General features: G+C 38.8%; 2 protein-coding genes and 1 long non-coding RNA gene across 6 annotated transcripts; 2 read left to right on the forward strand and 1 right to left on the reverse strand.

Annotated features, from left to right (window-relative positions):
* Window positions 1–1,201: 1,201 nt before the first annotated feature.
* Window positions 1,202–5,713, forward strand: LOC133715573 (uncharacterized). 4 transcript variants are annotated; one of them, XR_009849127.1, is made up of 4 exons: window positions 1,202–1,535; window positions 2,147–2,359; window positions 2,870–3,045; window positions 3,310–3,610. It is a non-coding gene; the product is annotated as an uncharacterized LOC133715573 (long non-coding RNA). The 4 variants fall into 4 exon arrangements; XR_009849125.1 differs by having other exon boundaries at window positions 1,207–1,535; window positions 2,870–2,910; XR_009849128.1 differs by lacking the exons at window positions 2,870–3,045; window positions 3,310–3,610 and adding an exon at window positions 4,234–5,713 and having other exon boundaries at window positions 1,208–1,535.
* An 8,476-nt stretch (window positions 5,714–14,189) lies between these two features.
* Window positions 14,190–18,304, reverse strand: LOC133715567 (chaperone protein ClpB1-like). The gene is made up of 6 exons (XM_062142103.1): window positions 17,286–18,304; window positions 16,952–17,133; window positions 15,868–16,490; window positions 15,171–15,450; window positions 14,878–15,075; window positions 14,190–14,775 (listed from the first exon to the last, which is right to left on the reverse strand). Exons 1-6 carry the CDS (start codon window positions 18,040–18,042, stop codon window positions 14,557–14,559), a joined length of 2,259 nt encoding a protein of 752 aa, XP_061998087.1. The 5' UTR covers window positions 18,043–18,304; the 3' UTR covers window positions 14,190–14,556.
* A 1,318-nt stretch (window positions 18,305–19,622) lies between these two features.
* Window positions 19,623–21,841, forward strand: LOC133715569 (heat shock cognate 70 kDa protein-like). The gene is made up of 2 exons (XM_062142107.1): window positions 19,623–19,887; window positions 20,313–21,841. The coding sequence occupies exons 1-2, from the start codon at window positions 19,680–19,682 to the stop codon at window positions 21,689–21,691; spliced, it is 1,587 nt and encodes a 528-aa protein (XP_061998091.1). The 5' UTR covers window positions 19,623–19,679; the 3' UTR covers window positions 21,692–21,841.
* Window positions 21,842–25,636: the final 3,795 nt, after the last annotated feature.

Consider the following 25,636-nt stretch of genomic DNA (forward strand, 5'->3'; position numbering starts at 1 on the left):
TTACATCCGCTGTAAAATTGGCCTCTTTCCATATGTGTTTGAAATTGATAGAATGGAATTAATGATTATCCAAGTAACATCAAGTCATATCAATGATTTTATTGATACTATATATGAGAATTTTGGAATCTCCCACCACTTTGTTACTTGAACAGAAGAAGAGCAGCATATAGGTTTAGGTTTATAAGTCATATGGGCCAATAACATCAACCAAGACCACCATATGTACTATGGTCCGGAACCATGTTATAATTTCTCGTAAAGCAGCTGGCAATGCTAACGGCTAATGCTTCAGTATAAAGAACATTAGAAAAGCCCATGTAAAGCCCTCTTACAACGGCCTGAAAAGCCCATTCTTCATATTATTTACAAGTTCTTTGTCAAAAATAAATAAAAAGAAATATATTTACGACTCCCATAGTCCCATGGCTGGATAGCGGACTCTGTGCCATAGAAGAGCACTCAAATCATCAAGTTGTCTTCCCATGTATGCAACCAAGTAAGAAGCTTTCTCGGAGAAGTTCCGACTCACTTTAAACAGGTACTTTCTCATGTGCCTCTATTTTTTTTTTCCTGAAGTGGGTTTTCCTTTTATTCTGGGCACCAATTTTTGTTTTGGTTTTGTAGAATTAGTAATGTTGTATAACAGCCCTAATGTAGTAGTCACTACTAACCAGTATGGTAGCTGAAAATGTATTGCAAGGCCAAGGAAGTGTTGTCAGATTTGGGGTTTGTTTGTGTATTAAAGATTGAAAATTTCTACTTTGGCATTGATAAACCTTGATTTGATGTAAGAAAAAGAACAAAAAAAATGAATTCTGAAGACTGATTAGTAATTACATTCCAAGGTTTGATCCTTAACTACATCATTGGTGGTCATTTAGTTGTATAGAAGTTTCATTTAGCATTGGGGGTCATTTAGGCTTAGTTTGGCATTGCTTTTGGAGCTGCTTTTGGGGTTGCTTCAGCTTTTGGACTTAAGATATGGTGTTCGGTAAACTCTCTAGAAGCTGCTTTTGGTCCAAATAGATTCTCCCAGAAGCTGAAAGTGAGAAGCAACCAAGTGCTAGCTTTTGAAAGTTGCTTCTCTGGAAAACACGGAGTGAACAGTGCTTCTTTAATGAAATTTATCAAATTCCCGATTTTGTCCTCATCATTTTCTAAAATTTACACTGAACCCAGTCATTTTTCTTCATCTGTATTCTGTGCGAGGCAAAACCATCGCACTCTCCTCCTCCTCCTCCCCCTCCCTTCGCCGTCAAATACTTGAGCATGATTCATACTCATCGGAAGAAATCGAGAGAGGGCGCTGACATTTTTTCCCTCTCAGTCTCTCTCTTCGACCGTCGAGGCTTCGACGACCCTCGCTCTCATCGACGGTAACTCGGTGACGGACTGCAGTCGAATAGTTGATCGATCTGTCTGGGTTTTTACTTTCTGGGTTTTCAATCAATCTCTCAAGTGTTCGAATAGCCTCGAACTCTTGGTTGCTCTCTTCCTCAAGCAGCAAAGCAGAAATTCTTGGTTGCTTTCCGGTTCGATTTCTGAGTTATGGAATTGATCAAGTTGTTTTGGAAGTTAGTTACTGATTGAAATTGAATTGTATTGTATATTTATATTGCATCTGTTTTGAAATTTGGCATCAGTTTTGCCAGTTTTGATGGGAATTGAATTGCATTTGTCTTGGTATTTGGATGGAAATTGAAATTGTATCTGATATGAAATTGTTTAGGTGGAGGTGGAAACAAATTGGTGATTTCCCAAAGGGGGTTCTGGAAAGCATTGTGGGGATTAAACTCATTAAAGCATCCAAGTAAAGTGAAAATCTTTATGTGGAGAGAATGTTGCAACTGTTGCTAAAGATTGTTGGCTTTTCATGGAAGCATATTTATGATTGTAGATTTGTAATTGACAATTACAATATTGTTATTCAGAACGTTTTGAATCACAATTTGTTTTGTTTGTTTGTTTTGATGCTTGTTTCATATTATAGCAGATTAATTGGAATTGCAAAGTTGTGGCATTCCAAGCTTTGGGTTTTCTAATGATGGATGAATTAGTTTGGGAAGGACACTCTAATTAAGGTTCTTGGTAATCATGCAGCTTTGGACCAAAATTGTGATTTTAGTTTGGTTTTGATATACAGGGGATCACAGGAGCCACAAGCTCAGCCACGTCCCGAGGATGCTCCAGCACAGCAGTCCTATTATCCTCACTCTGTTAACTCCCCGAGCTCTTCTCGTCCTTCAACTCCGAGTTGAACCTCTTCTTCTTCCAATTTGAGTTCTAGGGGTAACTCCCCGTCACCTGTTTCTCCCACTGAAGTTGCTGGTGTTATTGCTTCTTTGAAGGACAAAAGGTAGGGATCCTGGTGCTACAGATATCTATTGATTGTATATAAATAATGGTTTACTCATAGCACAGTTTTTTTAATTCCATGATCCTCATTATTCACCGTCTATTAAGTTCATGTTTCTAGGTTGGTGTATATCTACTTGTTGCTTCTTGTGCATCAGATTAGATAATCTGCAAATGCTTGTTCAGTCCTTTTGTTGCCATCCCTTACTGCTTGTTCTGGGGTAGTTGTAAGTTTTGTTTGAACTGGTTCATGACTTGAAATTGAGAACATACCTCAGAAGGTTTTGATAGACCGAAGAATGTTGAAAAGTAGTTGATGACTAATAGATGAATTGATACTGATCAGGATGAAAAGATGAGCTAATTTGTTCTCTTGTCATCAAGCTTTGTTCCTAGTGTTGAATCTTTCTCTGTAGATGAATAAACTTAAGTAAAGTACTTTCTTTTTCCTTAGTAAGCCCCCGGCCTTTTTCTTTTTTTAATATTGTTTCTACTTGTTATTCTTTTGCAGCGAGACCTATCAGTACTATGATTTGTCTTTCTGCCTTCCAGGTTAGCCTTTAGGACCGTAGTGACATTCTTTTTACGCAATAATTATGGAAGAAGCAATTGAAACCTGATATAGTTATTCAATGGAAGTTGGCTGCTAAGCTATCATATGCATACTTAAGATGCCAGTTCAAAACAGTAAGTTTGGTAGTTGAGTAATACCGACTGTATTAAAACTATCAACTTGTATTATCTCAATATTGAATGCTGATCTTAACAAAAACTTGGTGTCGAAAAGTTAAACAACAAATAATCAAGTTTTGTTGTTTTTAACTTTGGTTTTGTTCATAAGCTATTGCACATTAGCTTCCCAATCAGAATGTTTGATTAGTATTTACTTCTAGGATGATTTTATTTTCAAATATTTATACGAGTTGTCATGTTGACCATCATGACTTGCAGATCCAGTAATTCAAAAGAAAGAATCCATTGGGGAAGTTTTTTGTGTGGTGATCGTTTGACCAACAACTTATATCAGTTGAATTTCCGGCAGAACAAAAATGAGGAGAGACTGTGCCAGAAGAAGCTTAGAGTTTCTGAAGTTCGGAAGTTCAGGGATGCTATCCTTATTTTGTGTAATAGTAAAACATAATATGCATATTGAAGAGTTTAAAGTAAATCTTTTATTCGGTCCAACCAAGGGTACAAGAATAATACATGAGAAATATAGTTACATAATCAAAAAACAAAATTATGTATTTTAGTAGCATATCTTAGCATGTATGCCTATTTTGGTAATTATACCCAGCCAAAGCACTTTTGCCTTGCAACTTACCAAACACCTACAAATTGTTTTTCGTTCTCACAGCACTTTTAAAAACAGTTTACCAAACACCTCAGCTGCTTCTTCTCACAGCAAGTTCGGAAGTGCTTCCTCTCACAGCAAGTTCGGAAGTGCTTCCTCTCACAGCACAGCAATCCCAAACTAAGCCTTAGTTGTATAGAAATTTCATTTAGATTAGATTTTAAGTAACCAAATGTGCCATTTTAGATTAGACTTTCATATTACAGTTCAGTTCTTTAGTAAAGATTCCAAAGTTAAAGGTTAACTACAAGATTGCTTTTCTTTTAATTAGCTGATATCTACCTTATTGTAAATTTGTAATAGTATATGTTGTTTCGTATAACAATGTGAGTGTCAATGTTACTGGGCATTAATTATGAAACATGGAATGTGTTAAAATGCTTGAATGCATATCAGATTGAACTTTATTCATTCTATTGTTGCTATTTTGTTACCCATCTTAAACTGTTGGTATATGTGTGTTAACCGGTTCTAGTTTTCCTTTGTCTAATTGTATATCTAAATTTCGCATGAATTTGCAGATGAAAACAATTAATTCTCTGGAGATTCAGTGTTACCACTGTTCAAAATGATTTGAAACTTCAGCCACTAAAGGTCATGGTAACAAGCCTGTGATTGCGGTTACATAAATGGTCAAGAGCAACAGTTTGCTGCAGATGAAATCTCAGCCATGGTTCTTGCAAGGATGCAAGAGACTGCTGAGGCCTATTTCAGCTCAGCTGTTAAAAATGCAGTTGTTACTGTGCCAGTTTACTTCAATACCAAAGACACTGGCATGCTGCTGTTCTGCTGGCCTAAATGTGAGTTGTATTATCAACGAACCAACTGCAGCAGCTATTGCATATTGCTTTGATAAGAAGTCGGGTTGGTATAGTTAGATAAATGTGATGGTATTTGATTTGGGCGGTGGTACTTTAGATGTTCCTCTACTTGCCACAGGGGGATGGTAATTTTGAAGTGAAGGCTACTGCTGGAGACAATGACCTTGGTGTGAAGACTCCGATAGCAGAATGGTAAATTAGTGGAAATTCCAGAGTTCTTGAGGCATTGATAAATATATGTGGGAGAGAGAAGAGGAGACGTTCATCTATGTCTACAAGTGAGATTGTCTGTTTGGATTCGAGTAATCATTTCCAGAATTCTCAAGGTGCAACAGCAATTGAAAATTTTTTTCAAGGCGAAGAAGTTGTGCAAGAACATTAATCTAGATGAGGTACTGCCATAGGTTGCTGCCAAAGCTGCAGTGTTGAGTGGGAATGGGAATGGGAATGGGCCACCAGACTCTTGGATGTCACCGTTCTGTCACTTGGCGTGGAGAGTGCAATGGGATGTGCCATGATGGTTGTTATTTCAATAAACACATGAACTCCCACCGAGAACTGTGCTTTTAGTACATTTGTCGATTACAAAACTAGTGGCAGATTCTCTGTTTATGAAGGTGATCAGAGTACGAAGGTAGTGAATAACAACTTTGTGGGTGAATATGGTCGATGGAAAATATCAAGCTCCCAAGGGTGTGCCCCAGTTTCAGACTTGCTTTAGTATTGATGCCAATGATATCTTGAGTGTCTCTGCTGAGGATATTAACAGCGGCCACATGAAAGGGATTATAATTAACAGAGGCAGAACAACTTTTGATGGAATTGGGAAGATGAGGTGAGGATTTAGAATTTATTGCCTACTAAGACTTAATAAGCATGTTTTGTAAAAATCAGTTTGATTTTAGAGGGATTACTTGTATTTCAACATAGATACAAGTCATACAACTGAAATGTTGAAGCTGATTCTAAAGGAGTTGCTGATGTGCTGAATGCTGAAGGGGAGTGGCTAGTTTCATGAAATGAACAATTAGTTATTATCTCACGCTTCAGTTGATACATGAAATTAAAATGGTTGAAGAGAACATTTGTTCTTTGTTCATCTGAAAATGAAGTATATATTTGCCATTAATTCATGACATCAAGCAACTGGTATTTTCCCTAGTGATCACTCCAAGTCTCAACTGCGCGCTAAGCAATCAGTTCATTATTTGAATCAGCTCTTTTACAACACGAAGCTGGCTTGATCAAGTGATCACTCCATTATTTGATCAACTTCTATTTATGTTTGTTTACATATAAGTTTAATTTGGACTCTTTTAGTGAACAAAATTTTAGTCTCAAATAAAGGTGAATGAGGTATGTCAGCTTCATAATCAGATAGCCAAGTCTGTTATTTCCTGTTACAATTTACTTTACCTAGTTAATTTTCTAAATTTAAATCGAAATCAATCTCATATCAAAGTAGGTGGTTAGAGAAGAAATTGATGAGAACTCAACTGTATATAGATCCAGTCATCAGTGACGAGATACATGCATGGTATGGTGATGAACATTTGATGAAATATGGATCAATACACATTTTTATTTCTTTTGTATTTTTCTATTTGTTCACTCCTTGCAGACAACACAATCTAATTGTTTTGTTAACTGAAGGAGATTAATGTGTTCAAGGAAAACGTACAACATACTTCCTATCTATCAATGAATGTTAAGTTTGTTGTTAATTATGGTTGAAATAGGGTTGTTGTAATTTAACCCCCAAAGAAAGAGGATTTTCGTAAAGGTTGATTCAATTTGGATCAACCTTTGCTAAAAGCACTGATTATTTACATATATGTTGTAAATAATTATGGCTAATATCATGTAAATAGATGGAGAGTCATATATGCCTTTCACTATAGATTAGTGATTGATAGGATTGTGAATAGGAGTAATTGACGTTGCTATTAAACGTTGCCTATTTGTATACATCATGTACTCCTATATAAACCTCCTCATGGTGAGATGAATAATACATACATTCTATTCTCTACGTCTATACTCTCTCTCTCTCAAATTCGTTTACTATAGTTTTACAACACGTTATCAGCACGATACTCTAACCCAAGCCCTAGCCAGGAAAAAAACCCGCCCCCTGCTGCAGCCTGTTTGAACGCCCCGAAACCTCTTGATTGGGACCTCAGATCAAAATCTTCCCTTCATCAAAGTTGTTCGCCTCTGCCTCTTCTATCTGACCTCCAAATTTCAGCCCTATTGGAGTCGTTTTGAGACCTGTACACCATTCGAAGTGGGAGCTGTTCAGAAGAGAATCTGCTCCGTGTTCACGACTAGCTCTAAGATTTGGATCGAATAGCTTTGAGATTCGGGATTTCCTACCAGAAGAGGCGAATAGCTCTTGGATTGGCTGAGAAGACGACCTTCTCAGTTCTGCACACATAAGCTGAAGATTCATTCGTCCTTCATCAAGTAATGTTTTCCAAAACCTAATTTTATATTCATGCTTATTGAGCCTATTGATTGAATATGAAAAATCACCATAATGCATGAACCCTAGCAAGTCCTACATGATTTATTTACTTGGTATACGTATTTGTATATATTTGTTCATGTGTTTGGGATTGTTTGATTGGGACAGAAAAGAGAAAAATTTATGGACTGCAACTATATATCTGTGGTACTTGGTCCAGTAGTACCAAATCAATATCAGTAACATCAATTCAACAAGAAACAGAAAAAAAAAAAAAAAAAAAAACAGATTGTGCAGTTGCTGGGATTCGAACCCAGCTAAAATAGGTACCAACTCAATATGTTGTCCGCTGTACCACTATGGCAAGTTAGTATGTGTTAACACTATTTAGTATTAATTCTGCCAGAAGCAGATTTGAGACCAATTAATTGGTGATTGATCAACCCGTGATTTGATTTTGATTGATTTTATCCAAAGCAATTACCATAGTAATTTATGCTCATTACCACAATCACTTCATTATCACATTGAGACAATTCTGAATTATTGCGTGAATTATGATAGAAGAATTATGGGCTTAATTTTTGGTTTTACAAATTTGAATTATGCCATTACAATTTCTTATGCTACAAGCATTATGGGCTGAATTATTACCCGATTATTACATAAACATTATGCCAGAAGCATTTGCCCAATTTATTTATATGAAATGCCAGAAGCATTAATGAGATTTGAACCCAATTCCTCAGGTACTTAATGAACCAGAAGTTCATACATAAATATTGAACCAGAAGTTCACACGTATCGAACCCGTAGTTTCGATAACATTGAAAGGTTATGAATCTTTCCAAGTAGGCGCACCCAATTCGATGCGATGTCTAGGCAAGATACAATGAGACTGTGTACTTAAGAGAGCCTCGCTCCACCCAAACCTCATACTCTTACCTGGTCGTATTTAATTGGAGTTACCAAAAGGGTTGAGTAATAACTTTTCGCTCCACCCAAACCTCATACTCTTACCAAAAGGGTCCAGCAGAATCAAAATAAAAGGAAAAATGATTTCATATTGTAAATAGATTCACCATATCTAATATGTGTAATTAATTGCCAGAAGCATTTATTCACATAATTGTGTGATAATTAATATGTTATATTACTAGCATGCAATTAATATCTCAATTGATTTGTGGTTTTTATTTATCCAATTTGTGAGATTATTTCAATTTGCTCAATTCAATATTATTGTGTTACTTGTCTAAATTTTCGCAGTAGAATATATGTGTAGAAAATGCAGGTACCTAATGAACTAGAAGTTCTAAATGAACCAATAGTTCATACATTTATCGAACTTGTAGTTTCGATAAGTTTCGATAATGCCGTTTAAGAAACTTGAAGTTTCCTTCATAAATTCACCACACACGATAAAACCAGTAGATTTTACATGTCTAATCCGATTTTTCATACCATGTTATAGAACCTGAAGTTCTCATTACTTGCTTATGGATGATATTACCCAAAGCACTAATATTATTTGTTCCTTTCCTGTAAGAAATTTTAAATCTCAACATGTTTGACTTTGTTGCTTTGGAGGTCTCCAGAAGAAACTATCTAAAGTGAACTCAAGATGTGAAAATTCATCTGACTGCAAAGAAGATGAGATCAACAATCGATATTGACAATGTCGTCACTGAGGCTTTTAAGGCGAGTGTCATAATGTTCATAAGGAAAAATATGGAGAAAACACTCCAAGTTGAGTATCCGATGAAAAGGATACACAAACTCTTTGGGTTGCTCTGGAAGAGCACTTTCACCATCAGATGACCATTTTCTTGCTTGAAGCAAGACATGATTGGCAGAACAAAATTAGCCCATATGACTGTCTGCCACTTGGCCAAAGCCTAAGAGGCCACATAATCAGGATCCACGTGGCCAAGGCCCACGTGGTAGGAACCATGATGCCATAACTCAGCAAGCCCGAGTTGAAAGGAACACTGGTCAGGCCCGCTACCACCAGAATCAGCATGATCTTTGTTATCAATATGGATGAATTGACTGCTGGTCCCGCACCTGTTGTGCGATAGCCTAAGCAATAGATGAGTATTACGCCGGTCGCGGAACTCGAAATACCAACTTTATTAAAGGGTCATTTTCTATCGATTCCACACTAGAGATCACCGATTTTCAGGCAGTTACTGAACATACCGAGGATTAGAACTCGAAGACATGGGTATAATTGGCCCCTTGTGCCATATCTATTTCATCTTAATGAATGAAACATCTTTAGATTTTGGTGATTTATGTTTTCAATTATTTTGGATTATAGAAATGTGGTTATGTTCGAATATATTTAATTCAATAAACTTATTCATACATGTGATCCATTGAATCAAATTTATGAATAGGCATGTCTTATGGGGAAGTTTGTTGTCTGGTTAAAAGTGCTATTACGCACACCATACTCCCAGATCGGAGATATTTTTCAAACTTATGTCTATTCATACCTCTGTGACAACCGTATCAGGCCAATCCAACCTGATAGAGGGTTATGGCAAAACCCACTGTATGTTGTCCAATGGTACTGAACCTACCATTAATGAGGCCTTATAATCTCCACATTCCAGAAGAATGTTATTGAGTATTAAGGATATTCGAACCAACGGTTATCACGCTGAAACCACTGAGAAAAATGAGTGTAATATCTTTACATAACCTCCAAAGTGTGTGGCCAGAAGCATACATTGGAGAAATTGGAATCTGTTAGCTAGAAGCTAACTAATTCAAGCAACTACTTGCTATGGCATGACCGTTTGGGACACCCAGGTCAAAGTATGATGCACCGTATCCTCAATTCATCGCAGGTGCATCCCCTTCTGAATAAGGGTCTTGTATATAATGACACGCTATGCCATACTAGACCATCATATGCAAAGACTAGTACATACACCACCATTTTTCTGCACAGAATGCAAGGGAAATTTGTGGACATATATATCCAACCACCATGTGGACCAGTTAAATATTAATGGTTTTGGTTGATATATCGACAAAGTGATCACATGTTACACTATTGTCCACAAGAAAACGCTGCTTTTGCTAAACTCTCACCCAGATCATGAAATTGAGGGTTCACCACTCGGATTATCCCATAAAGTCTATAAGACTTGATAATACCGGAGAGTTTACATCGAAGTCTTTCGATGATTATTGTATATCCCTTGGGATTGATGCTGCACATATAGTTCCCTATGTTCACACCCAAGATGGTCTCGCAAATAGAATCTTGGTAATGCGCACCAAGCTTCTAGTTTTTGCGTGGGGTTATGCAATCTTGCATGCAGCTATGTTGGTCCCGTTGAGGCCCACTGCTACCAACCTTACTCCGCGTTATAGTTAGTGACTGGGTACGAACCTGATGTTTCGCACTTACGCGCATTTGGGTATGCAGTCCGCGTGCCAATTGTGCCGTCACAACGTACAAAATTGGGTTCTCAACAAAGGATGGGCGTGTATGTCGATTATGAATCCCATCCATTATGTGCTTTTTAGAGCCCTTGACAGGCGATCTCTTTACCGCTAGATTTGCGGATTGTCACTTTGATGAGACAGTCTTCCCGCCATTAGGGGGAGATAAGAACGTCACTGTTCCTGATGAACGGCGTGAACTAACATGAAATGTCCCCACAATGTCTCATCTTGATCCCCAAACCGCATGAAAATACTGAAGTGCGGACAATTATAGATCTATAGAGACACTTTCTCTTATATAGCTAAAGTGACGAGATCATAAATACCTGCTGCAAATGTGCCTGCAAGGATAGACGTCCCTGTAGGATGTGTCATCCCAGATGGACGAGGTACGACCATGGCGGCTAACCAGTCACATGTCCCTGCCCAGAAGCGAGGTAGACCATTAGGTTCGAAGGATTCTTATCCCTAGAAGAGGGTAAACTTGGCACAAACGAATCCTCTTGACATCGCAATCTCAAACCGATTCATCTCACGAGATAAATCCGGATTATGGGTACGTCCTAGAAGAGACCATGTTGGGGGACGCTCCAACATTTGAACCCACTCCCGAGAATACAGAAATCTCGGTAAATTTAGTGAGATTTGGAATCGGATTGAGATTATCATCGATGATATATTAGTATTTGCGGTGGCCACCGAAATTATAATAAGCGATGACCTCGAACCCTGCTTTGTTGATCAATATCAACGAAGAGACGACTGGCCAAAAAGGAAATAAGCAATCCAGGTCAAATTAGATTCTTTGACAAAGAGAAAGGTGTTTGGACCTGTTGTTCCTACACCTCCCCATGTTAAACCCGTAGAATTTAAATGGGTATTTGTAAGGAAGCGTAATGAGAAAAATGAGATTGTGATACACAAGGCTCATCTAGTGGCGCAAGAATTTTCTCAACGCCCTGTGATTGATTACGAGGAGGTGTATTCTCCCGTAATGGACGTCATAACGTTCTGCTACCTTATCAGTTTGGTAGTTTTCCGAAAAACTGAATATGCAGCTTATGAATGTGGTCACAACTTATCTCTATGGGGATCACGATACAGAGATATACATAAAAGTTCCTAAAGGACTTAATATACCCGATGCAAATAGTTCTAGACCACGGAACACGCTCTTCATTAGTTTTGAGGCGTTCACTTTATGGATTGAAACAATCCAGACGGAGGTGGTATAACCGTCTAAGTGAATATTTAATCGGGATGGGATATGTGAATAATAAACTATGCCCATGCGTGTTTATTAAGGAAACAAGTTCCTAGTTTGGAATTGTGGCGGTCTATGTCAATGAAATGAATTTGATTGATACTCCTGAAGATATCAAGGAAACCGCAAAGCACCTGAAGTTGGAATTTGAGATGAAAGGCCTTGGGAGAACAAATTATTGTCTCGACCTGGAGCCCGAGCACAATGCAGATGAAATTTTGGTCCATCAACCAAATTACATCTAGAAGATGTTAAGACGCTTTAATGAGGATAAAAGCGCATACCCATAGTCGTCCGAAGTCTAGAAAGAACCGTATCGTCCTGTAGATGATAACGAAAGATATTGGTGCTAGAAGTCCCATATCTAAGTGCAATAGGCGCATTATTGTACTTGGCTTAATGCCCTAGATAGGACATCTCATTCGATGTGAACTTGTTAGCTAGATATAGCTCTGCGCCAACACGCCGCCACTGGAATGGCATAAAAGACAATTTTCGCTACCTTAGAGGTACGACAGATATGGGCTTATCCTATCCCTACGCATCAAGGAATGGATCAAACCCCCTTGATCCTCAGAATGATGCTTGCCTTGTTGGATATGCTGATATAGACTATCTATCAGACCGGCACAAGGCACGTTCCCAAACTGGTTATGTCTTTACCATTGGGAATACTGCAATTTCTTGGAGGTCTACAAAACAGACTCTTGTTGCTACCTCTTCGAATCATGCTGAGATTCTAGCTCTTCACGAAGTAGTACGTGAATGTATATGGTTAAGAGCCGTTACAAAGCATGTTCGAAGCACATGTGGACTGCATTCCACCAATGATGAACCAACCATTATCTACGAGGATAATGCTGCTTACATAGAGCAGATAAAGATGAGTTTCATCAAAGGAGACAACACCAAACATATTGCACCGAAGTTCTTCTTCATCAGCAACAACAGGAGCATCAGAAGATTGAAGTCAAGCAGATTCGATCTACGTAAACTATCTGAATTACCTAACATGTAATTTTCAGGGGGAGTCGAAATCAGGGGGAGTATCCCGAAGCATACACACTTGACCATCGTGTACTCTTTTTGTCCTTCGTCCAGGGTTATTTTGTCCCACTGGGTTTTGTTACCTGGCAAGGTTTTAACGAGGCACATCTTTAGCATGGTCACCCCACTTATACTACATCTTGAAGATGTTTTGATTTGACATATATGCATTTGCTCATCTTTTCCCTTCGACCACGGGTTTCTCCCACTGGGTTTACCGGGCAAGGTTTTGGTGTAGCAACTCTAATGCATACCTCTCGTAGACATACTATCTACTTATGATGCTGATAAGAAGACTTCACCTATCTCTGTTGTGATACGACTACTCCACATTCACGCGCGTTGTGCTCTTTTTCTCATTCGACCAAGGTTGTTTTTCTCCCACAGGGTTTTTATTACTTGGCAAGGTTTTTGACGAGGCAACTTAGAAGCGCTCAGCCTAGGCAACACTATTGACATGATTTATCCAAGGGGGAGTGTTGTAAATAATTATGGCTAATATCATGTAAATAGATGGAGAGTCATATATGCCTTTCACTATAGATTAGTGATTGATAGGATTGTGAATAGGAGTAATTGACGTTGCTATTAAACGTTGCCTATTTGTATACATCATGTACTCCTATATAAACCTCCTCATGGTGAGATGAATAATACACACATTCTATTCTCTACGTCTATACTCTCTCTCTCTCAAATTCGTTTACTATAGTTTTACAACAATATACAGCTTTTTCTTTATTTTCTTAATACATTTTTATTTTTTACACAATATGAATGTATTGAAAATAAAACTTTCCTCTGTTCTCAAGCCCCAAAGAAAAGGACTTAAATGGTTCATGCAGGATCTGAAGTATTGCTGTAGTTCCGTTTATATGGTTGATGCTACAAATTAGTAGATCCTTGATAGCATTCCTCCTTTTGTATACCGGTGATCCACACGGGAATCTCATCAGGAAGCTAGCTAATATTTGATAGTAAACTCTTCTCAACTATGTAATATCAATCTTGAAACTGTTTCTTTCCATTTCTGTTTTTTTTTTTTTTTTTTTTTTTTTCAAAGCAACTGCAAGTTTTCCATTTTAGAAATGGAAGAAAATCCCCACTTGCTGGTCAACTCTTATGCATATGGTTGGCACAACTCTGAGCTGGTAGCATGGAAGCACAATTCTGCCTTAGGTTTTTGGCTTAAATTAAATGGGAAATACAATAAAGATTATAGACCATAGAGAATGGATTTGTATGTTGGTTTGAATATCCAAAATATATCAAGCCTCACAACAATCCAATCTTAACCTAGCTAATCAACAACAAACTCAACATGCTTCAACAGAAGGGAGTTGTCATGCACCCATGAACAAATCACCTTCAGTTAACACGACAATTAGATTGTTTAGGAGTGAACAAGTTGAAAGGCAGATGAGAATTTGGGAAAACATCCATTGTATTGCCTTATATATGCTTATTAAACATAAAGATTTACAAAGAGATTTACAAAAAACTAAACTTATTAGGCAAACAAGTAGACTTTGCCTCCAAGACTGGAATCAACTAGAAGATTTGGACTTGATCTGCATATATCTGTGCTTCACCACAAGTCGCTTCGGAAAGGAATGGGACTCCATTGCATCAACATGAACATCATCGATCAATGCTCAAGCATGAAGTCTCACTACCACAGAACCAGTCTTTTTACAAAGCTGTCTTTGAAAGAAGAGAAGAAAACCAATACTCGTCTATATTTCCTCCTCCTTAAATTTCTCAACTCTGTTCATCATCATTAGTTGGCAAGTTGGATCAATACATCTGTCTTTTGACCTGTGACTGCATTAACGAGCCCTCCGTTCTTCTCCACCCGATACAGCAACTCACTTCCATTTGGTCTCGCATCTATATATATAGTTGAGTTCTCATCTATCTCTCCTCCAATCAGCATTCTTGATAACTCTGTTACTACGTTCCTCTCAAGCCATCTTCTGATGGGTCTAGCACCATAAACCTGGATATAAACCACATAATTTGGTCATGTTCATGTTAAAAAAGAGCTCATAGTAGAAAATAATCAATTGTGGTTCAATGCAAGAAATGGTGAAATACTAACCCGATCATAACTCTTGTCCATAATAAAATCAAATGCTGCATCAGTCAATGCCAAAGCAATACCCCTGTCAGCAAGTCGGATTGCAACATCCTTCATTTGCAACCTGGCGACTTTCGTTAGATGCTCATGTGAAAGAGGATCAAATATGACAATCTCATCGAGCCGATTTAGAAATTCAGGACTAAAGTGACTTCTCACCTATGCAAGGACCAAAAGATTATTTAGAGTACTTCTGTGTCAAATAAATTCAACCATTAATTTCTAATTATAGCTGGTGACTGAAAAATCAATACCTCTTGCATAACTTGATCATGAGCAACTTCCATTGAACACTCTCCCTCTAAACCAGACAAGAGATGCTTTGCTCCAAGGTTAGAGGTCATAATAATCATAGTATTCTTAAAGTCAGCAAGACGACCTTGTGTGTCAGTTAACCTTGCATCGCCTAACACTTGTAAGAGAATATTAAACACGGAGGGATGTGCCTTTTCCATTTCATCAAATAATACAACACTATAAGGTCTTCGTCTTATGGCCTCAGTGAGTTGCCCACCATCCTCATGACCAACGTACCTGCAACAAGTCACATTATAAGTACAATAAATAATGTTCACCAAAACAGAATGGATTAGACAAATTTTGATGGGTTGGGTCAGTTAAATTGTGAATTCTCATTGGTTGGACGAAGAAAATGCCCTTGAGAAAATGGCTTCAATTTCGCCATGTATCAAAAACTGACATTGTAACCACGTTAGTGACATTTTCTTCTTCAATAAATTTCAGAGGTTATGAGAGGCAAATTTCAGAGGTTAAAATGGCTTTTTGCCTCTCTTAACCTTTGACTTCAGCCAAAAAAAAAAAAAAAAACTACGTTAGTGACAGATGTATGTAATTGACTAACGGAGATAATAGTTATGTATGAAAGTGAAAACGATCCCATAATTTTGGGGCTAAATTGTATTTCTTGAAGAAAAGTCGAAATGCACTTACCCGGGAGGAGCACCTATCAAACGTGAAACAGAGTGATGCTCCATGTACTCAGACATGTCTATTCTCACAATCAAATTTTCATCATCAAAGAGTTGCTGAGCAAGAGCCTTGGCAAGCTCAGTTTTTCCGACACCAGTTGGACCCAGGAATAGGAATGAACCAGTTGGCTGTTCTGACCGTCCTAAGCCAGCTCTTGACCTCAACACCGCGGCTGCAACAGCATCAACTGCACGTTCTTGTCCAACTACTCTTTTATGCAACCTCTCAGCAAGTACAATCAACCTCTCTTTCCCATTCTGGTCCAGCCTTGTCACAGGTATGCCAGTAGAACGGCTTACAACCTCTGCAATGTGTTCTGGAATAACAGTCTCTGTCAACATCATGTTTTCATTGCTGCTCCCTTCAAGTTTTGAAATGGCAGATTCAATTTCCTCAATAGCTCCATAACGCAAGTCGGCAGCTTTGGCAAAATCACAATTTCTTTCAGCTTCTGCTAAAGCCAATAAGAGCTTTTCACGCTTCTGCTTAAGCAGGTGAACTTGATCAATCCCTTCCTTCTCGTTTTTATATTTTATGAGCAAGGGCTCAAGCTTGTCCCCCAATTCATCAAGCTCCTTCCGAATCTGAAAATAAGAAGTTAGAAAACTTTTTTTTTTTTTTTTTGACTTTGTCAAGAGGAACCCAAAGACTTCCTAGGCCCAAGATAAATCCATTCGGCGCATGTGAAATGCTCCAACTGTGCATTGCAGCACAGTGCCTGGCCACTTTGACAGCTTCGGGGTTCGAACCTAGGTTGGGGAGCACACCCAACCTAGAAAACTTTAACAAAAAGAAACTAGAAAGAAAAAAAAAATTGAACAATTTGATTCGAATTCCCACTAAGATTTTTACTCCTGAATCACATGCAACATCCATAACCATTAACAAAATTCTAACTTCCGAGACATGTAACTCAACTCAACTCAACTCAACCTGACCACCCTTCTAGACCCATGTATAAAACTCAAAGACCTTGCAACTTTTCAGAAAATCATATCAGAGATAGATATTCTTGAATAATACATTGGAGATAGCCAGTACTTACTTCAAAAAGACGAGCTTTGCTACGTCTGTCCTCTTCTTTATCAAGTGCGTGGACCTCAACTTGCAGGTGCATTCTTTTTCTTTCAAGGTAATCAATTTCTTCAGGTCGACTATCAAGTCGGACTCTCACATTTGCACAAGCTTCATCAACTAGATCAATTGCCTTGTCAGGGAGACGACGCCCTGTAAAATAATGAAGAATTAAATTCATTACCAAAGAATCTTGTACACTACATCCATTTTTCCAATCTAGCTAGATACAGGAAGGAAAAATCACAATTAAAGAAGAAGAGCACATCCATCACAACGTATCAGTCACCTATAACTGATCATACCTGTGATGTATCGGCTTGAAAGTTGCGCAGCAACAACCAGGGTCTGGTCCAAAATTCGAACACCATGGTGACTTTCATATCTTTCTTTCAGGCCTCGAAGGATACTGATTGTGTCTTCAACACTAGGTTCAGCCACAAAAATCTTTTGAAACCTTCTCTCAAATGCAGCATCCTTAGCTACAAATTTGCTATACTCCTCAAGAGTTGTCGCACCAATGCACCGCAGCTGACCTCTAGCAAGCATTGGTTTAAGGAGGTTGGCAGGATTCATATTAGACCCATCAGCTGTACCAGAACCAAGAACAAGGTGAATCTCATCAATGAATAGAATCACCTTACCATTAGCCTTTTCCACTTCTTTCAACACAGCCTTAAACCTCTTCTCAAGTTCTCCTCTATACTGTGTTCCTGCCAGCAAAGCACCCATATCCAATTCTATGACCCTAACATCTGCAAGACTACTTGGGACATCACCTGTTAATATCCTCTGAGCCAAGCCTTCAACTACAGCAGTTTTTCCAACTCCTGGTTCTCCAATAAGAATCGGGTTGTTCTTAGTTCTCCTTAAGAGATTCTGAACCACCCTCCTTATCTCGTCATCTCGGCCAATAACTGGGTCAAGCTTTCTAGCAGCCTGCTTAACGAGGTCTCGTCCATAAGTATTCAATGCTTTGAAAGTCATACCATGGAAGGCATCCTTCAAAGTCTCGACCACGAATTCTGGGTCGACCACGAACTCTGCTCCGAAATTTCCCATCTCAAAGCCTGGCACGGAACTATATGTAATCAAATTCCTCAAATCAAGCCTATCACTCAGCCATTAATTAACTTCAGTAAAGGGGAAGAGACAACTAACGACAAACTGCAGCAATTAACTTCTCAAAATCAAGAATCTGATGAGACTCTAATTGTGGTTCATGCTTCTTATGTAAACATCAATTAATGTAACTGTTGTAGTCTCTCTCCTTTTGAAGTTTTGATTAGCTAGACTTCAATGGTAAATAGTCTTGGTAGGCATATATACTATATTTTTTTGTTTAATGTCATGGTGAGCAATATACAAAAATTCCCACCCATTCCATTATGTATAAACAGCCAAAGAACAAAAAAGAAAAGTTGAGGAAGAACTTGACAACATAGGTTAATTCAGCGGTAATTCAGCCGCCCCTCAATATGATCGATTTTCTAGTTCCGTTTTGGACCAAAGGTACGATATGAACTTCCCGTGCATAATGCCACTAGTGTAAGAAATAAGCAAGGATGTAAAATGCAGTGTTGTGAATTGCAGGGTAATGACCTGTCAGATATTGTCCGTTATTGTTGTTGTTAGTGGTGGTGGTTATGCCAATCGATGCAAGGATCTGATGCACCTTAATTTGCAGAGAAAAAGACCGGCACAAGAATTGGGAACGTGAAGAGAAAAGAAAGTGGGAGTATATAATTTCTAATTGTTATTTACTTGGGCCTAGCTAGCTAGTAACGGAATAGTTAACTGGAAGAAAACTCGACTGAGTGTTTGGGGAATTATAAAGTAAAATGTTACAACTGATACCGCAACGAAAAACCATGCACGGCCACCACACCATAGTCCCATCCCAAGACCAGTCAACCCCAAACGCCAAAGGAACTGGGGGGAGAAGAGAAGAGGGGCAGGGAGGCACAAGCGCAACCCATGTGAACCGGACAAGACATTGTGGCCTGAACTAGCTAGGAAATACGATATGGATGCTCCAACGTCAAACACTAGGGGCGAACCCTGGCCAACTTCTCCGTGGTAGACTCGGCATTGATCTCTTTTGTCATTGTCCGTGTAAACTTCATGCTCCTTATCTTCTAAATTAAGTTCAAGATGTTGAGATCAATTCAAACCCTAGTCACTAGTTGAGGTAGGTCAATGTACGTAGTAGCATATAGTAAAAGAACAAGTGAATTTTCGATTTTGGAGTGAAAAACAAAAGAAAGAACAGTTTACGGAAGAGACTCGGAAAAGTTCATAAACAAATAAGCAATTTAGCTAATTAAGTTGATGTAATTGGCTTTTTCTTGTCAAACGATGTCCACAAAGTTCCCAGCATGTGCAAAGAATTTTCGTGCGACACCAAAATATTATTCAATTTTGCAAGAGTTCATTTTCATGAATTGTATTGTATCATATCTTTTTATTTTTTATTTTATTACAGTATTGTATCTTATCTTGATCGATTAGGTAGAACAAAAAAGAATCATTTTTCCCTAAACTAAGACCAAGTTCTTCGATGCGTTCTATCTCTTGACTTATTTAATCAGTAATTCAATATAACAACGCGCTTTTCGACCACATGTCTATATTTCTTTGCTTCGTATGACTTTCTTCTTCGTTATAATAATTCTGTTCTAGTACTTCTTTAGCTGAGAATGGCAGGAAAAGGCCCCGCAATTGGAATTGATCTTGGGACAACGTATTCATGCGTAGCAGTGTGGGAGCACGATCGTATAAAAATTATAGCGAACGATCAGGGCAACAGAACTACTCCATCCTACGTTGCCTTCACAGATACTGAGCAACTGGCAGGTGATACAGCGTATAACCAAGTCATGAGAAACCCAGCCAATTCAATCTTTGGTAGGTTTATCTCTCAAAATCTCTACATATACGTACAAATAATACACACACACACACATTGCTAGGGTCTTTCAATAGTTGCTCAAACGATCAATTATCCCTGTGTCCGAGTGGTTTTTTCTTCCATTTGTTTCCTTCTTAATTTTGTCCCACTATTTCTTGCAAGTTATTCATATAATGCTTGTTCTTAAATTGAAAGATATCTTTGTAGTGTGATTTTTTTTTTTATGTTGGTTGTTAAGACGAAGTTAACCTGCTGATCGAACTCTAACAATTATGTAGTTCAAAGACTTTTTAGGAGCGTATATTTATGTCAAAGAGGCAAAAAAGACGTCATCTCTAAGCGGACTGCATATATGTATTTGTATTTATATTTTAGACACTTTTAGATATATATATCATCTAAACTCCGCATCAATTTGCAGATGCAAAAAGGTTGATTGGTAGGAAATTCAGTGATACCTCGGTCCAAAATGATGTGAAATTATGGCCATTCAAGGTCATTGAAGGACCAGCAGACAAACCCATGATTGTGGTTAACCACGAGGGTCGAGAGAAACAATTTGCTGCTGAAGAAATCTCATCCATTATTCTTGGAAAGATGCGAGAGGTTGCCGAGGTCTACCTGGGTTCATCTGTGAGACATGCTGTCATCACTGTACCTGCTAACTTCAGTGACTCACAACGTCAGGCTACAAAAAGAGCCGGCATCACTGCTGGCCTAAATGTGTTGCGAATTATCAATGAACCAACTGCAGCGGCTATTGCTTTTGGCATTAACAAGAAGGCTGGTTGGTATAGCAAGAGAACAGTGATGATATTTGATTTGGGCGGTGGTACTTTAGATGTGTCACTGCTTATGGTTGTTGATGGTGTCTTCGAAGTGAAGGCCACGGCGGGAGACACTCATCTTGGAGGTGAAGACTTTGATCGCAATATGGTCAACTACTGTGTACAGGAATTCAAGAGGAATAATGGTGTGGATGTTTGTGACAATTTCAGAGCTCTTAGGAGGTTGAGAAATGCTTGCGAGATGGCAAAGAGAAGACTCTCATCTTCTTTGATTACTGAATTTGAAATCGACTGTTTGGCAGAGGATACTGATTTCTCTTTAACAATAACTCGTGCCAAATTCGAACAACTGAACATTGATTTCTTTGAAAAATGTATGGTGCCTGTAAAGAAGTGTTTGAAAGATGCTAACATGGATATATCTAGTGTCCAGGATGTTGTTCTTGCTGGAGGTTCTTCCAGGATACCCAAGGTACAGCAGCTATTACAAGATGTGTTCGAGGGAAAGGATCTTTGCAAGGGCATTAATCCAGATGAGGCTATCGCATATGGTGCCGCTGTTCAAGCTGCAGTGTTGACTGGTGAAAATCTAACCGGGAAACTTCAAAACTTCAATCTCATGGATGTCACCCCTCTCTCACTTGGGTTGGAGTGCCGGTCATTGGATAGATCCAAGCTATTCATGAATGTTGTGATTCCAAGAAACTCTAGAATTCCCGTGCAGATGAAAAAGACCGTAACTACTATTCAGGACAACCAAGTAGAGGCAGGGTTTCCCATATACGAGGGTGAGGATGAAATAGCGAAAAATAATAATTTTCTGGGTAAAATTTTCCTTCGTGACATTCCTCCAGCTCCCCAGGGTGTTCCTAAATTCGATGTTTGCTTTGATATTGATGCCAATGGTATCCTGAGTGTGTCTGCTGAGGACAGGTCAACTGGTCAGAAGAAAGAGATTACAATCAACACTGACAGAAAAAATGATTCGATGTTTTCTTGCTTGCCGACATGACATTTTCTTCTCTTTTCAGTTATGCTAAGTCGCATGCATGCTTGGTTGATTGCCGATTTTGCAAAAAACCATGTTTAGATTTCGTACAGTGATCAAGATCCGTACAGTATAAAACTCCGTTTACAAGATACGGTGTTAACTGAATATTTATTTAAGGCTCTTAATTTCTCAATTAATTGTCCCTACATTTAACACTTTCAAGAGGCTTGTATTTCTTTTCAATATGCCAATTTCCGCGCCTTCCTTCATTTTCTTCGATCAAACATTTCGAAATGTACATTTTTCTCATTTGCCATGAATTTCTAGATAACAAGGAAATGGATTAATGTAGGTTAATTAGGACTAGAAGACATAATTTTTTTTTTTTTTGAGGTAAAGATGAAATTGTATTAATGAATTATACGATTACAATCGTACTGTAGGGCATCCAGAACACACTCTGGAGCTTGAGCAAACCATTCCATATGAATGTCAGAATCAAAACCAAATCCTGCCAGTCTATGAGCAACATGATTAGCATTCCTATAAGTATGATGAACACCTATAGAAAGCAAATCACCTAGCAAATCTTTAATTTCTTCAACAATGATTCCCAAAGTAAGCAATCACTCATTAGAGCAACATTAGACACATCAAGTGCCTGAATAAGCACCAGCCCAGATTTAATAGCAAGCAGCTCAGCATGGTAGGCAGATGACACATTAGGCACTCTATAAGCAAAACCAGCAATGAACTCACCCTTCTCATTACGCAGAACACCGCCAATGCCTCCATGTTGTAGTGAAGAAACATAAGCACCATCAACATTCAAGCACAATAAGCCACTCATGGGAGGGGACCAATGTACTCTAGCTTTCGTCCTCCTATCGGTTACCATAGTCATACCCCTATTAGCCTGAAGAAACTCTTCATACCAAGCCATAGTACAAGCAACAATTGTAGAAGTGTTTTTAGCATTATCATTCCATAATTTCTCATTCCTATTCTTCCAAAGACCCCATAAAAGCATCAACAGCTTAGAAAAATTTTTAGAGGAAAGACTAGATGCTTGCTCAAGTAACCATTCCTTAAAAATAAAAGAAGGATTAATTCCAGTTTACCTACCTGAACTTTCACCCATTCTTCATGTTAGTCCCTGAACTTCCAATTTCATCAAGACTACCCCTAAACTCCCAATTTCCATCAGCCGTGTCCAATTTTCAAAGCTCCGTCCAATTTGAACGTTAAATCTGATGTCAGGGCCCACTGTAAGGGCTAAAATGGTCATTTCAAGACAAAAAAATATCAGAACAAAAAAATATATCTTCTTCTTCCTTTAATCCCACTTCGACCTCTTCTCTCTCCTCTCTGACCTGATCTAACCTCGATTTCCATTTCACCTCCCTCCACCCCCTCACTGAAAAACTCTAAACCCAAAATGGCGATTCTGAAGGAAAAAGAAAAGAAAGTTGAATGGGTTCACGATTCTAACAATGAAGGCCTCGATGAGAGAATGGATGGTGGGGATGGCGAGGCCGACAATCTAGAAGGTTAGGATTCGGGAGGTGAGGAGATTGACGAAGGGGATGCGGGGGTTGGCGGAGGTCGATAGTGATCGGAGGGCAAGGATTGCTGACACCCTGCCTTAGCCCTTGGAGTACACCGCCTGCAGCCACCACGCGAAGACATCACAGTTCCGCCGTGGTACTCGGCGACCTTCGTCGATTTCCGGTCATCTCTTCAACACACCTTCATCAGCAACATGTTCAGATCAATTAGAACCTCAAAACCTAGAAGTTTGATCACGAACCGACGCCGGAAAACCCAAGCACGCACCGTCGCCGGAGCTCTTGGCTCTGCACTTCGGTATTCTTCAATCCCCGGTGAAAATCGAGCCACACCACCACCATATTTGGAGTAAGGATTGCACGAAGGACCAAAGCCCCAAAACCCCGACCATAGATCGGAACTCAGAGCTTTGCGCCGCTATCCCTGCAAAACGAGGCACACCTCCTTGCTTCACCGCCATCACGCCAAAACCTCCACTTGTCAACAACGATTTCAGACGTGCACGATTTGGTCGAGGATGCCCAACTCTCCTTGACGTCTCAGTCCAAAAAGGCAGAGTACTAGATCGATTTACTTTGGTCATTGCACCTTGATTCATCACTGTGATCAGAAGAACACTTACGCCGGGCTCGAGCACGAAATGGTTTCCAGAGTGGTGGAGAGCCTCAAGGTATACTAATTAAGCTCCTCTGATTTGGTATATTTCATACTGTGGGTAAATCTGGTTTTACTTTTTACAATGGAGATTTTGGTTGTGGCTCAGATTCAATTCCAGCTTCCAAAGGGATTGAATTTTCATCCGGGTTGTCTTCATTGTGATTGTTCTAGGAGTGGGTCGCTCTATTTTTATATCGTTTGGTTGCTTTGAATTGATTTTGCTAATGGAATTGTATAAAATCTGGGTTCTTGTTAGAATCTGGGATCATGTTGACATCTGAGTTCATGTTGGAATCTAAATTCATGTTGACGAAGTCAAAAGAAATTTATGTAGTCTTAGCAGCAAATTAAGTTCAAAGAACCCAACCGTGATTAACATGGCATGGGCATGAGAGGCAAAATAATCTAGAAATTGAAATCTTAAGCTTGTCTAGATCTGCCATGGTTTTCCTTTGAGAAGATGTACAACAGTGTTAACCTTAAGGTTGTGCGGCTTAGGCATACCAAGAAAATTGAAGAGTTTTTTTTTTGTTTTTTTCGTTTTTTTCTTTGACAAGGGGTAGTATAGGAATTTAGCAATTCCATCTCCTGCCACGTCATCACTTAACGTTCAAATTGGACGGAGCTTTGAAAATTGGACACGGCTGATGGAAATTGGGAGTTCAGGGGTAGTCTTGATGAAATTGGAAGTTCAGGGACTAACATGAAGAATGGGTGAAAGTTCAGGTAGGTAAACTGGAATTAATCCATAAAAGAATGAGTAATAGGAATCTAAATAGAAAACGGAGGAGCAGTAAGGATTTCCTGCGCAGTAGGGCACCCACATAACACATGTCCAACACTCTCAAACTGGTGACGGCAAAGCAGACACCCCATATCACCAGTATAACCCTTCTTGTTCAAACTGTCCCTAGTTGGCAACATATTATGACAAGCTCGCCAGATACATATAGAGACCTTCCCAGGGATCTTAGCTTTCCAAAGTGACTTCCAGAGAATACTAAAAGGATCACCAAGAGAGGAGGAAGCAAAGGCATCCCCCATCACCACCTCCCGAGCTACATAGTAGGCAGTTTTAGTAGAAAACTTACCCTTCTTCCCAAGTTTCCAGCTCAAACGATCTCTTCTATTTCTATGGCTGATAGGAACACACAAGATAGCATCAACAACTTCTTGAGAGAATAGACCGTTGCAGAACATCAACCCTCCAACTTTTGGTATCCGCATCAATCAAGGAAGGGACTAACTCAATGTTACAAGCAGCCGGTTTACAGAGTTGATGAGGAGAAACAGTAGGAATCCACTGATCACTCCAAACATTAATAGAGGAACCATTACCAACCTGCCAAAATAATCCAGCCTGAAGGACAGTTCTAGCTTCCATAATGCTTCTCCATGCATACGAGGGGGAATCCTCCATATCTGCATCCTTTTGGATATTCCAATAGTTTAGGGGATATATATTGATGTAGGACGAGATTTTTGCCAATTTCAACAAACAATCTCAAAAAGAAAGAAGCGTCTTCACATCAAGAAGAATAATTTAAATATTGAAAATTGGTATTCAAATAGGCTTCTTAATGATAGAATTAATCATAAATTACTATTTTGGATATATCGGGATTCTCGAACAAAATCTTGGTTGGGATTCCAATTATATATTTGCGTAATATTCTTTAGTATCTAGGATTCTATTTCCGATTTTTATTTAATCAGGATTAATTAGGTTTCCTAGTTTTA

The sequence above is a fragment of the Rosa rugosa genome, chromosome 6, assembly GCF_958449725.1.
Source record: "Rosa rugosa chromosome 6, drRosRugo1.1, whole genome shotgun sequence".
NCBI lineage: Eukaryota > Viridiplantae > Streptophyta > Magnoliopsida > Rosales > Rosaceae > Rosa > Rosa rugosa.

Coding starts and splice junctions, on each gene's coding strand:
- LOC133715567 (XM_062142103.1), bottom strand. CDS start 18,042: ATGGGAAATTTCGGAGCAGAGTTCGTGGTCGACCCAGAATTCGTGGTC. Junction 16,491..16,951: donor GCAAAGCTCGTCTTTTTGAA/GTAAGTACTGGC, acceptor TCTTATTTTCAG/ATTCGGAAGGAGCTTGATGA. Junction 14,776..14,877: donor TGGACAAGAGTTATGATCGG/GTTAGTATTTCA, acceptor GTTTATATCCAG/GTTTATGGTGCTAGACCCAT.
- LOC133715569 (XM_062142107.1), top strand. CDS start 19,680: ATGGCAGGAAAAGGCCCCGCAATTGGAATTGATCTTGGGACAACGTAT. Junction 19,888..20,312: donor CCCAGCCAATTCAATCTTTG/GTAGGTTTATCT, acceptor ATCAATTTGCAG/ATGCAAAAAGGTTGATTGGT.